The sequence below is a fragment of the Impatiens glandulifera genome, chromosome 1 (assembly GCF_907164915.1).
Source record: "Impatiens glandulifera chromosome 1, dImpGla2.1, whole genome shotgun sequence".
Taxonomy (NCBI): domain Eukaryota; kingdom Viridiplantae; phylum Streptophyta; class Magnoliopsida; order Ericales; family Balsaminaceae; genus Impatiens; species Impatiens glandulifera.
In genome coordinates this window covers 41,831,700-41,844,037 of record NC_061862.1, presented here as the reverse complement: position 1 = coordinate 41,844,037, position 12,338 = coordinate 41,831,700, and the positions used below count along the sequence as shown (strand labels likewise).

At 28.5% G+C, this 12,338-nt stretch overlaps 1 protein-coding gene and 1 pseudogene across 1 annotated transcript; one reads left to right on the top strand and one right to left on the bottom strand.

Moving 5' to 3' along the window:
• The first annotated feature begins 2,833 nt into the window (after positions 1-2,833).
• LOC124922514 (stearoyl-[acyl-carrier-protein] 9-desaturase, chloroplastic-like) lies at positions 2,834-4,146 on the top strand. Its single transcript, XM_047463246.1, has 2 exons — positions 2,834-3,283; positions 3,578-4,146. Exons 1-2 carry the CDS (start codon positions 2,840-2,842, stop codon positions 4,136-4,138), a joined length of 1,005 nt encoding a protein of 334 aa, XP_047319202.1. The 5' UTR covers positions 2,834-2,839; the 3' UTR covers positions 4,139-4,146.
• Positions 4,147-6,865: 2,719 nt separating this feature from the next.
• Positions 6,866-8,352, bottom strand: LOC124925731 (annotated as a pseudogene).
• Between the last annotated feature and the right edge of the window lie 3,986 nt (positions 8,353-12,338).

Here is a 12,338-nt window from a genome sequence, read left to right as displayed (position 1 = left end):
GAAAATTTAAAGGTTTGCCCACAAAGGATGATTTAAGGCGTAATATCATACCGAAAGGTGTAATCGAATGTTGAGAATGCTGGTTTGAGTAAAACAAACATTAATGAGAAACTTAAGGGTTCGTCCACGGATGGTGATTTAGAGCCTAAGATCATGCCAAAATGTGTAATCGAATGTTTAAAAATGCACCCTTAAATACCACAAAGTTTTTCCATGGTCGGTGAGTCAAAGCCAAAGACTATGCCAAAAGGCGTAATCATCGAATGATTAAGTATGGTGGGAATTGAGAATGGTTAAGGTTAATAATGCATTATTGAAAGTTAAATTTTATAATATATATGGGTGAGAGATTTCAATAATGTATTTTTTTATTCCTTTTTAGTATTAAAATTATTAATTATATATACATATAAAAATCCATAAAAATATAATAAATATTTATTATTTTAATTTATAATATTCATATATATATATATATATATATATATATATATATTTTAAAAAATATATAAACTAAAAAAATTTAAAAATATATTTAACTAAATATCTTAAGTTTTAAAACGATCGATAAATTATTTTTAATTTATTTATTATTATAAAAAATAAAATAAGATATTATATACTTGAAATAATATTTTAGAATTGACTATAAATTTAAAAAGAAAAATATCAATATATTTCATATATTATTAATTTAAAAACACTGAAATAAAATAAATTAAAAAATATTTGTTAAAAATAATAATAAATACTGTAAAACAAAATATTAAAAATATTTAAATTAAAAACGTTAAAAATATATTTGATTAAATATGTTAAATTTTAAATTTATGGAGAAATGTATTAGTGACTTATTTATTATTATAAAAAAATAAATTAAGACACTGGATAAAATAAATTTTTATTACCACATATTTTATTTATTTAATTATATATATATATTAATTTAAAATAATTTTTAATATTTTATTATCTTAAAAAACAAATTAAGATATTATATGATAATTTTTTATTTAATGATTATATTAATTTAATTATTTTTAAAGATCTGTCCAATTATTTATTATTATAATTTATTATTTAAAAAAACAAATTAAGAAACTCTATACACAATTTTATTACCACATATTTTTTTTTTATTCGTAGTAGAATTTTATATAATTTGATACAAAATTTAATGTTTGATAATTTTATTTTCTAAATTACGAAACTAATGGATGTTTTCAATTTATATGATTATCGGTATGTCTTACATCTTTCTTTTAGATGTTTTTCAAATTATATATATACTCGATAAATTTAAAAATATATGTAAATATTAAATTTGGAATAAACTTAATTTTTTTATTTAAAATATTATTATATAAGTAATATTTTTTTTTATATCCTTATCCGTGCATTTCATCCATGCTAGTTATATTAAATATATATGTATACACATTGGCTGTTTAAAGTTGAAGTTAATTAATCTTGGTTTGGTTTACAAATTGGTAATTAATTTTCTAGATATTTGGTATGAATAATATGACATAGTTAGGTATAATTATACTTATAGATGACAAGTTTAGTTTGGTATGTAATAATTATATTTATTATTATAATTATTATATATAATTAATTGATAAAAAGGAGAAAAGAATGTTGGAATTATAAGTTTAATCACTAGAATATAAAAGGATAGATAAAATTTGAAGACGGGCATTCCCAGAATATACTTGTATCATGTTACAAAAGAATTTTAGTTTCGAAGTTGTTCTTATTATCTTTTGAGTTGTGGACTCTTATGCTTTACATTTTATTATATTTTCTATTTGTACCTTGACAAAATATTAGATTTCATTGGGTCTATTATAAAAGAAAAAAATATTTTATAATGAAAAGTTTCATATCTCGTAAAATAGAATACTATGAATTGAATATATTACAGTATAATTAACTTTTTGATTTGATTTTTAAAAATTATATTTTTATAATTAAATTAACATCAAATCTTAAAAAACTAAAATATGTTAAATAAATTTATTAAAATTGGTTGATTATTTTATAATCATTTAATTTTGCTAAGTATTTCGTGATCCATGCGTGAACATAATTTTTAAAATAAAAATTAAAACATAATTATTTATAATTTTATTAGTCATTATTTATTTTATTATAAGTATTATATATATATATATATATATATATATATATAATTTATAAATATTATTTCAGTATTAAAACTGAATTTTGAAAATCTCAAATTTTACCTTACCAACTTCAATAAATGCATTCTTGTCTCAGTTGTCCACCATTCCAATTTTCAACAATATATTCATGTCATAAATTTATAATTGAATGAAAGCTCAATTCTATTCATTATTTACTAAAATTTAAAATACTATAAATCAATTCTATTCATTATCTTCACATTGACAAGTCTTAAGCAAGTTTGTTTGAGTTTTTTTGTAACAATTATAAAAACTACAACCACCACCATCTAAAGCCTATAAATATATAGAGAGATTATATTTCAATATCTAGTGAGAAAAAATTATGGATCTCATTACTTGCAGATACTTCAACCATGAAATTATTAGTGGTTCATTTGGAGAATCTTCAGCAAAATCTAATCTTAAATGTCGTCAATTTGAAGGAAATTGCCCCCCCAGCTTCAATATCAAGTAAGTAATGAACCTCATAATCTCTATAATGAATGTTAGTTGTAATTGCCATCTTTTTCCTCATAACCCTAATTTCATCAATTTTACATAATTTGTTATGTAACTTTCTAAATAAGTTAAAATACAGGGCCCGGATGGACGTGCATAAATCTCTCAGCGGGGGTATAACCTATTCGATGCCATTTCCACCCCATAAGAAAGAAATCTTCAAATCTATGGAGAGTTGGGCTAAGACCAATGTCCTAACCCTCCTCAAACCGGTTGAAACATCTTGGCAACCTCAAGACCTCTTGCCCCAACCTTCGTCGGATGATTTCCTAGACCAAGTCTATGATCTTAGACAGCTGGCTCGGGAGATTCCCGATGAATATTTCGTGGTTTTGGTTGGTGATATGATCACTGAAGAGGCTCTCCCCACTTACCAATCCATGCTCAATGGCTACGAAGGTATACGCGATGACACCGGTTCAAGCCAAAACCCATGGGCCGTCTGGATTAGGGCATGGTCAGCTGAGGAGAACCGACATGGAGATCTTCTCCACAAGTATCTTTACCTCTCCGGCCGTGTCGATATGAAGAGTGTCGAGGAGACTGTTCAGTATCTTATCGGCTCTGGAATGGTAAGTATGATTTATACATATTTCCAAATATTCAAATAAAATTTATTTAACATAATATTAAGGTTTCATATTTTACTAAAAATGTCTTATAAATTTAAGAGAGTTTTCGTGAATAGTGAAAGTTTTCAAATGAATAAATTCTATATAATTTTTTTGAAAGATTGATTAAAATGGATATCAGAAATAAAGAAAAACAAATCTTGATCCAAGAAAATAAAAGAAAATCAATGTGCAATGTCCAACAATTTAATTAAGATTATTAATCTTATTTTTATATTAATGATGTCATACAAGGATATTCAAACGGAGAACAACCCTTACTTAGGATTTATTTACACATCATTCCAAGAAAGGGCCACCTTTATATCTCATTCCAACACAGCCAAGTTAGCCCATGGGTATGGTGATACAAACCTAGCTAAAATATGCGGTTTTATATCGTCAGATGAAAAGCGACACGAAACCGCATACACTAAGATAGTGGGAAAGTTGTTCGAGATTGATCCAGACGAAACAATCTTGGCTTTCGCTGCCATGATGAAGAAGAAAATCACGATGCCTGCTCATTTGATGTACGATGGGCACGACGAAGAACTCTTTAACCGCTTCTCTGCTGTGGCTCAACGATTAGGTGTGTACACTGCTAAGGACTATGCTGATATATTGGAGTTTTTGGTGAAGAAATGGGAGGTGGAGAAGCTTTGGGGGCTTACTAGTGAAGGAAGGGAAGCTCAAGAATTTGTTTGTGGGTTAGGGCCAAGGTTTAGAAGATTAGCTGAAAGAGCAGAATCCAGATCAAGAACACCAATAACCTTTCCTTTTAGTTGGATATTTAAAAGGGAAGTAGTTGTGTGACGAAATTAACAAAAATATATTAAGCTCTCTATCTATGTTTTCATTTTTCGGGTTAATCTTCTAATTATCCAACTTTTTATATTTTTCTTCTCCATGCATGTAAGCCTATTGTTTGAATTTCCCTCTAGTTATTCGTGTAATAGGCAAAATAAAATAAAATAAACTTATCAATTATTAATAATTTATATATTTTACTATATAATCAATCTTTTTGTTTTGTTTAATGCTAGGTTATATCAAATTTTTTTTTTTGTCTAGATGTCTAATTGCTACAAAAAGAAAAATTAGAAGTGGGTGACACACTTTTAACTTTTTCTATTTAAACTTTATAAAATTATTTGCATATTTTACTTTCTTATTGGTTATGCTCTTTAAAATGTCTCCCAAAATTTACATTTTAATGGCATTAATCATATTAAAAAGGCAATACAATAAGTGATCACAATTTATCGTAATATGATAGACCAATTTTTAAATGTTTTTAAGTAAAAGAAATAAGATGAGATGAAAATTTGATTAAGATAACTAATATTTTTCTTTTAACTTTTTTTTATGTTAATTTTTATATTATTTTTAAAGTATTATGTTTGATTTTGATACACAAGTTTTAAAGATATCCCTCAATCATTTTAAAAGTTACTATTATGAAATAAATATATATTTTATTTATTTTTATTTTAAAATATATTTACTATTTTAATTTTTCTTTTTAATGTATACATAATATTTTTTTTATTAAACAATAACATTATAAATTGAAAAAGAAAATATTCATCAATTGTATACCATTTAAAAAAGCTCCGGAATGGAATGACATTCAAAATATCATGAATTGCTTTTTAAATTTATTTTATATATTATATTAATTGTTTTTATAAAATACTAATCATTATTAAAGATTATTTTTTAAAAACTTAATAAAATGTTTTATAATAAAAATTTAATATGTATCATGACTTTTTAATTATTTAAATAAAATACTAATATATATTTAATAATTTATATTTTATCTATAACCTAACTTAAGTGGCTAGAGTTGTTCATAAAAGAACAAATATCATATGATTATTTCTAATTTACAATATTTTAATTAAAAATGAATATCATAACTATAAAGTTATAATAGTATTTTTCCTAAAAGAACAAATATCATATGATTATTTTTAATTTACAATATTTTAATTTAAAATTAATGTCATAACTTATAATAGTATTTTTCGTTAAAAAATGAATGTTTTAATTGGAAATGGGAAGAATGATAGTTACCTATGTTAAAAAAACAATATTAATAATTTAAATTTCAGAAAAATAAAAAGATTTTTTTTTAATAAAAACTAAATTTAAAAACCTAAACAAATGTATAATTTTTCTTTATATAAAATATTTAAAGTAAAAACATAAAATAAAATATATTTAACTAAAAATGTTAATTTTTAAAATTATTGAAAAATGTGTTTTAAATTTATTAAAATGAGAAATTTTAAGAAAAATATTAAATAATATATATATATATTTTTTATTTAAATATTTTATAATATTTGTCTATTTTTTTTATAGTAAAACTTTATTTATTTTTTAAATAAGTGCATTTAAGTTTATTTTATAAATTTCACATTATACTAAATATTGTATTAAACAATCATTATGTGATGAATATATATATTTTTATAAATATGTGTGAATTATTATTTATGTTTTTTGTATTTTTATATTAATTTTTATTTTCATATGATAGTTAGTATGTTGAATTTATATCAAAGTTCTTGATATATTGTTTTTCATAATTATCTTATAAATTATTATAAGTTAAAAATATTAAATATTTTGGTGATTAAATTGTTTTTGGGGTTCGATAATGAGTCTTTTCAAAATTATTTTTGTCGAGTTAATGTTAAATTGTTTTACAAGTTTGTTTTATTTGTAGATGTTATATGAATAAAAACTTAATTGTGCACTAAACAAAATATTAAACTATTTTCATTTATAGAAAGAAATTAAAACTTCAATAAAAGATAGAAATGTTTATATGACTTTAAATCAACATTTTGAATTGCAAGTGTAATTGTGTGAATTTTATGTTAAGTTTAAGATGAATTGTTTTAATTACCATATTGTAAGCGCTGGAAAAGGACCGTGGTGGGTGGTGATTTTTAGCTAAATCTTAATTTTGAGCTAATCAATTATAATTATTTTTAAGTTAATTATCAAAATTAAATAACTTACCCCCTTCTTAAATAAACAAGGGACAAGTGATTGATGAATTTAATTTATAAAATAAAATTAATAGTCAACCTTATAATTAAAGAGTCGACACTTAATTATTTTTTTAAATAAAATCAAGAATATGACGTATATAAATGTAATTTAGTTTTTTTTTTTTTTTGTTAAGTTTAATATTTAGTAATACTTTGAAAAAAAAGACTCTCACGCTATTTTATTTGTACCGATTAAATAACGGTCTCTATTTTACAAAATTTTAATTTACAAAATAATAATTTCTTACGTTTTACTTATTATTTTCCACATTTTAGTCCTATAATTAAATTTTATATTTTAAAATATTAAATAAATGAAAATACATTCTATTAATGTCGAAGATTATGAAAAAAGTAATGGAAATTAATATCAATCATAACATGATAGATTTCAAACAAATAAATTCAAATTCTGAAATAACAAACCGGATAATAACTTAAATAACAAATCTTTGATCAAATTCTGGAGTTCTTAAGTGCTTTCACTTTCACCACCTTCATCTGAGTACTCAAAAGTCACGTTATCGGTTGCTCGAAGTTTATAATGACGAAAACAGTTCGCAATTGTATTTCCACGAACATCCATAGTCCATGCTGAAATTGCAAGATTCATTGCATCTAACACATTTATTTTTGCTGGATTTAGAACCCCTAATTCATAACCCTCCAAAAGACTTCTATAAAATCGACGACGATAATGCATCTTAAAAGTTCGTATAATCCCCGCGTCATAAAGTTGAATTTTTGAAGTTGTGTTTGGTGGCAAAAAAAATAATTCAACATTTCGTAATTCTTCAATAATTTTTGGATGAGCAGGGCAATTATCCACAATCAAGAGAATTTTTCTTCCAACCATTTTTTTATTAAGTTGGCGAACATATTCTTCAAATAACACATCAGTCATCCAAGCTCATTTGTTAGCACGGTACTCACAGTTCAGACTGTTCAAGTTTACATTTTCAAGCACCTTGGTTTAGCATATTTCCCAATAATCCATAAAGGAAGTTTTTCCGAACCGTCCTCATTACAGCAAATAGCAACAATTAGTCTTTCCTTGTCTTGTTTTTTCCCTTCAAGCTGCATTGTTGCAAGGGAATGATCCAGTTGAAGTCTAAAAAACAAACCTGTTTAAGATCAAAATATGTAAATAATTACATCACTAAAGTACAAAATATAAAAAAATAGAGGGTTGATTACATTAATAAAAAAAAAACAAACATGTTTCATCCATATTAAAGATGTTTGTCATTTCAAACTCATCAACTTTGTCTCTTAAGCATTTTAATTTGTCCTCCATGCCCTCCATTTCAACAGATCTACTCTCTCCGAAATACCGAAAATTTTTAATTCCATATCTTGCTTTGAACTTTCCAAGCCAACCAATAGAAAAAGTAAAGTCTGGAGCATCCACTAGATACACATCTTTCATGAACTTTTTCGCCTTCTCGATGATTAGTTCACCTGTCATATTCACATGTTCTTGATATTGAAGAATTCATTCATAGAGAGATTTTTCTAGGTCGGGAAATTTTGCCGGTTTATGTCGTTTAACATTGCCTCTTTTGGGAACAAGTGAGAGATACTCTAAAGACCGCTTAAATGTATTCGATATTGTCGCTTGACTTACCTGCAAACCATAGTTACTATGAACTCATTCTTGTAATTGCTTTTGAGTGAGACTTGGATTATCCTTGTTGTGTTTGCATAATTCTCTTCGAATCTCGTCTGTCATTGTTGTTTTTTTCACACCTTTAAGATGGGAAGCCATGTTGTGTGTATGATTTGTTTGTATTAACCTACAATATTTTGATCTTGTTTATATAAAAAATATTTTTAATGTCCATAAAGTGATACATTGAACACAAGAAGCATAATAAGGTGGGAGATTGAAGGTTTCTTTCAAATTGGGTCATTAATTTGATATACAGTACATGCATTGTATACAATAATTAAGTGGAAGCTTAAATATTTTTGTGAACTAAGTAATTTACTATAAATTAATAAAATATTAATTAATATATAAATTAATAATTATTAATTTATCGATTAATTAATAACTCTTTTAATTAATAAATTTTGGTCGTCCCAAGTGTATTATTTTATAGAGTTTCTACTGTAATAGGTTTTGGTCTTTGACTAGAAGGCCTTGATCACGATTCTAAAGACATGGGGATGTTCGTCTTCTCAATTAGAACCTATTAATCATGTTTTTGAAGTGTTCGGTCGGGAATTTGGTCATTGGAGATCTGATATAAACCTGCTGAAAAATCGAGTTTTGGTCATAGAGACCTTATTTCGTGATTCAAAGTTTACCAATAGCTTTATTAAGTTCATTGGAGTCAAATTTATCCATAAAACCATAACTAATTACATATTTTTGACTGTTTTCAAATCTAATATTTGAAGCTTCATTTGAACATTTTAGAATTGGGCAAAAACTTTTTATTTTCTTGGGGATTGACATAAAAATATTATTAACATCATATGAAATGTGTTAGAAGGTTTGTGGATTCAATGATCTTGAGAATAAAAATCCAATTTTCAAATAATTTAAATTTTAATTTTAATTTTAATGGCAGGATAATATTGAAGTTTGATTGATAACTTGGGGTTATGTCCTTGTTCTTCATTTTAGGTCGGTAGAAGGCCAAAGTTGGCTGAATTTCAAACAAAATTAATTCCCTTCTTGTGTAGCCGAAATCAATCGTTTAGGCAATGATTTTGCCTAGGATTGTAGGCGAAATGATCACTAGGCTATGTCAGTCATTTGGCTTTTTGAGTCATTCGATTTGGTTGAGATTTGGCGAAGATAAGGATTGACCATTTTCAAATAGATGCCATCCTTATCCGTCTCAAGGAAGAAGACTAACCATGAAAAGCACGCATTAAGACGTGGCCTGGGCATTCTATCTCTGTTTCATTAGTGTTGGGCGTTCTAGGCCTTAGGCATTAGCCTTCCGTTTGTTGATCCGTTGAGACGCAGTGGGTTAACGTCCGATGGATGATGGCCTTGCTTTGATCGAAAGGTTGTGGTGTTAGTTGTAACTTTTTTCTTATTTTCGAATACACTAGATCATGACCCTTTTCGATCTTAAAAACTTATTTGAATTTGGTTATTGCTTTATGTTAGGATCGGGTACAACAATAATAGGGGGTTGAGTATTGTTGTACTACTTATAACTTTTAATTCGATTTTAATCTTATTAGAGATGAAAATCTGTTTATATTTTTCACAAATCTTTGCAAGCTCTCTTGAACGGATTAAAGTGCGGAAATGTTTACTCGATTTGAAGCGACAGATAAACGATTGGAAGATGCAGAAATGAAATAATACAAGGAGTTTTATGGATGTTCGGAGATAAAAATCTTACGTCACTCATTCTTCTGTTTCCAGAAGATTTTTCACTAAAAGGCTTTGATTTGTATAGAAACTACACAAACCCAGTCAGACACACAAGACTTAACAACTACCTATTTCTGAACTTCTAGCTAACACTCTGTTGAACAGACACAGTTCTGTTCAACTTACAATACTGAAAATACACTCAGGTAGAATAGTAGATGAATTCCAGAATAGACTTAGAGCAAGAGTAATCACAACGCTTGGTGATTCTTAATTTATGCAATTGTAGAATAATCGAGAGGTTCACTGTTGTACTTTGATTCCTATTTATATTGAAATATAGCAACGGTCGAATATTTCTCTTGGATACGTGTCAGTTATCCGTTGGATGTAAGCCAGGTGTACGAGATCGTACATGAGAATATATTCGTTGAATTGTGGCATACCGAATTGTATTGCAGAATAATCGTTGGATCGTGATGTACTGAAAGGTACAAGACGGGCTAGTGGAATATTGGAGTGCGTGGCACTTAAACAGTTATAGCGTGTTAAGCTATCTTGGCAGACTACTGATAACGGACGCTATTGATGAGTTAGGATAAACTGACTCTTCTTTAGACGGCTACTAAAGTAAAACGTTTGTTGGCGCTTCTTCAGATTGAGACGTCTAATGAAGAGAGACGACTGCTCGCACTTCTTTAGACTAACTCGTTTGTTGAAGCAAGATGTCTTCTCGCGCTTCTTCAGACTAACCCGTCTGTTGAAGCAAGACGACTTCTAGCGCTTCTTCAAACTGACACGTCTGTTGAAGCAAGACGTTTTCCAGCGCTTCTTTAGACTAACACGTCAGTTTAAGCAAGATGTCTTCTAGCGTTTCTTTAGACTAACACGTCTGTTGAAGTAAGACATCTTCTAATGCTTCTTCAGCCTAACGCGTTTATTGAAGCAAGATGTCTTCTTGTGCACTTCTTCAGACTAACACGTCTGTTGAAGCAAGTCGTCTTCCAGTGCTTCTTCAGACTAACGCGTTTGTTGAAGCAAGACGTCTTCTCGTAAACTTCTTCAGACTAACACGTCTGTTGAAGCAAGACGTCTTCTAGCGCTTCTTCAGACTAACACGTCTATTGAAGCAAGACCTCTTTCAGTGCTTCTTCAGACTAATACGTCTGTTGAAGCAAGACGTCTTCTCGCACACTTCTTCAGACTATACCTGTGCATAGACAATTTACACAACTTAGTTTTGTTCATGAACACATCATTAAAACTATGTCGTATTGATTTAAACTTATTCACCTAAGTTTATTTTAATCAATTAAAACATTTTCCTTAATTAATTATTTCTCTTTTATATAATTATTCATTTTTCTTTATTTAACTTAATTTAACAATTTCCCCCATTTTTATGATGTTAAAACTAAGTTAAAAGAAACAGGAAATTGAATAATATATTTATATAAATATGAAATACATATAGTATTCAAGGTTATAGATTCCATCCCTTTTTAGTCTTGAAACTTCGGCATTGGTTGTCTTCTTATGTTCGTCGAAGAAAAGAAAATCTCAACATCGACCTGTTCCTCGTCCACGGGCTCCTACTTCTTCAGAATCCAAACCTCTTCCTCTTCTACAGGCTGCACTACCTCGACCTTGGCCTTGGTTTGCACTACCTTCACCACGACCTGCGCCACGGTCTGGCTTATTTCTGGTTCGAGGACCCTGACTAGAACTACCTTCTCATCATCGACTGCTTCCCCCTCGATTGGTCCCTTCCCCCTTTTTAAAATTATCAAAAACAACATCATCAACATCTTGAATACATAGTGCAACAACACTAGTATCTTCAACTTGCTTGGCTGCAGCACTTACAACCTCAATGCGTTCAACATCTTTTGTGCTGATGTTTTAGGAGATTTCAAGGAGTTGAAGACCAAAAGATTCTAGAGTTGTCTTTTTCTCATTATGATGGTCTAAGTTTGTATTGATCAGAAGAGATTGCATCTTGGACATCTAGATACGGAGCATTGACACTTCAAGCGAAGTCTTCGATGTGTCTTTGTTAGCACTACCTTGCGTCGAGGCTACATCGGTTGTCGCTGAGGAGTTTGCGGTAGTTCGTTCCTCTAGATTCTCTATCTTTTTAAATAAAGTGTTAATGCTCTGTTACATAGGCGCAAGAGCACTAATAATTAATTTTCGAAGATCCTTCGTTCCCCGTGAGGACTCCTTAGGAGAAGAAGGGATAGTGGATGCAAGGTGAGAACCTATAGGGACAAAGCGAAGAGGAGAGGCTCGATTACTTAACTGAATGGCAGATGGTTCTAGAGTATCAACTCGAGGCACATTGACCAATGCACGAGACTCGTCGTCAGCTCCTTCGATCTCTTCGTCCAAATCCTTTAGTAATCCCCATTCATCTTCAAAATTGACTGATTTGGCAGGGGGGATTTCCTTGATGAAGATGGAGTCGCTTATGAGGACTTGAGGGAGGCGCGCCTCTCTTTAGACGCGTGCTTGTCTAAAGAGATAGAATTAACATATGCAGTCTTCTTGGAGACAGGATAAGAAGGCTACTCAACTGCCGTGGATGACTCCTTCTCAACAG

Coding starts and splice junctions, on each gene's coding strand:
- LOC124922514 (XM_047463246.1), top strand. CDS start 2,840: ATGCCATTTCCACCCCATAAGAAAGAAATCTTCAAATCTATGGAGAGT. Junction 3,284..3,577: donor ATCTTATCGGCTCTGGAATG/GTAAGTATGATT, acceptor ATGTCATACAAG/GATATTCAAACGGAGAACAA.